General features: G+C 64.6%; 1 protein-coding gene across 2 annotated transcripts in view; it reads left to right on the top strand.

Moving 5' to 3' along the window:
• Set (SET nuclear proto-oncogene) overlaps positions 1 to 1,623 on the top strand; it is a 9,630-nt gene that overhangs the window by 4,051 nt on the left and 3,956 nt on the right. Inside the window, exon 1 of one of the 2 annotated variants that reach the window (XM_005346154.3) lies at positions 1,154 to 1,567. The exons of the other annotated variant lie outside the window; for it this stretch is intronic. Coding sequence (XP_005346211.1) covers positions 1,495 to 1,567 — 73 coding nt within the window. The 5' untranslated portion in view covers positions 1,154 to 1,494. Of the gene's footprint in view, positions 1 to 1,153; positions 1,568 to 1,623 lie in introns of those variants that run through there. 2 annotated transcript variants of the gene reach the window in all.

Genomic DNA, 1,623 nt, shown 5'->3' with positions numbered 1-1,623 from the left:
CTTTGTAGACCAGGCTGGCCTCGAACTCACAGAGATCCGCCTGCCTCTGCCTCCCGAGTGCTGGGATTACAGGCGTGCGCCACCACCGCCCGGCAGAATGTCTTGACTATTAAAGCCACACTGCTTTATCTTTAAGAGCTGATAATAAGACGGGGATGCTGGAAGGTGGGTGAATAACTCAAGTTGCAGAGCATCCGGGTAGAAAGAGGGCTTTTCCAAAACCACGTGTTGAAGTACAGGTAGACAGAAAAGAGCTGCTGTCTTTTCAAGCCCTGGAAAATGGTTTAAGCAGAAAAGCCTCCTCCCGACATAGTACTTAAGGGCTTTTTAATCTAAAACTGGTTTTCGCTGTTTTACCCTTTAAGAGCCTATGAACATTTCTCCGTTTGTCGCCTCCAAAACTCATCTCCGCTGAGATGGGCTAAGTCGAGCCGAAGGACCTGTGGCAGAATGCCGCTTCCTACATTCAGAGGACTCAAACTTCAGTTGAACCTTTTTTATTAGGACGTGTGACAGCTTTTAAAATTTGAGAGTCGAGTGCAGAGACGCTTGACTTGGCCCAAGGGTACAGCAGGGCCCTGGGAGTGACTGGATAGATGAGAGTTTGAGTTAGGTCCGCAGCTTCTGCATCTAGAAAAAAGGATGGAGGTATCTCTCCCACTAAGAGGAAGGTCCGACCATGCCCGGGGTGCAGGAGTCAGGCGGGTGTGTATAGTCTGTGAATTCTCAAGGCCTGCACTTCCGAGGGGCTGCGCGCGCCCCCTCTCCGGCGCCCCCCGGGAGCCCCGCGAAGGGAAGCCGCTCAGCCACCACGTGATGCGCGGGTATTGGGGAGAGGAGGCCCCGCCCCTCAAGTCACCGCGCGCCCGCCGCCGCGCGCAAACGTCCCGGGTCGGCTGGAGAAGGGGAAAGCGGGGGAGGGGAGCGCAGCGCGGGGGACGGACCAGGCGTCGCGGAGCCGCTTCCTCCCGCCTCTCGTCCATGCCCCAGTGTCCCCACCACCGCCACCACCACCCGCCACGGCCCCGCCCCCTGGCCCGCGGCCCCAGCCAATAGCTGCGCGGCGCGAGCGTCTCCGGCCGGGGGTGGGACTTGCGCAGGCCTGGCGCGCCTGCGCTGTGCCGACTGCCCCTCGCCGCGAAGAGGAGGAGGAGGTGGTGGAGGAGGAGGAGGAGGAGGAGGCGGCTCGGGGCAATCGAGAAGCGAGCCGGAGCGCGGGGCGCGAGTCGGAGTCCAGCCGAGCCGCCGCCGCCTCCCCGCCTTCAGCGAGAGCCCCGGCCGGGGGCCCGCCACAACGCGCCCGGGCCTGCCTCGGCGTCAGGCCCCGCGGGCAGCGCCAGGCAGCCAGGGGGAGGGAGAGCAAGTGAGCGCCGGGAGGAGGCGGCCGGAGCGAGCGGGCGCCGCGCGTGTGGCGTGAGGGGAAGCCGCTGGCCGCCCCCTTGGCCGTCCCTTCGCTCCCCCTCCCCGCTCCCTGCCCCGACCGCGGAGGGCACCATGTCGGCGCCGACGGCCAAAGCCAGTAAAAAGGAGCTCAACTCCAACCACGACGGGGCCGACGAGACCTCAGGTGAGGACCGGGCGCGGCGGGGGCCCGGCCGCGCCGCCATCTTTCGGCCCGGGCCG

Source organism: Microtus ochrogaster, chromosome 4 (genome assembly GCF_000317375.1).
Source record: "Microtus ochrogaster isolate Prairie Vole_2 chromosome 4, MicOch1.0, whole genome shotgun sequence".
NCBI lineage: Eukaryota > Metazoa > Chordata > Mammalia > Rodentia > Cricetidae > Microtus > Microtus ochrogaster.
This window is presented reverse-complemented; position numbering and strand designations above follow the sequence as displayed.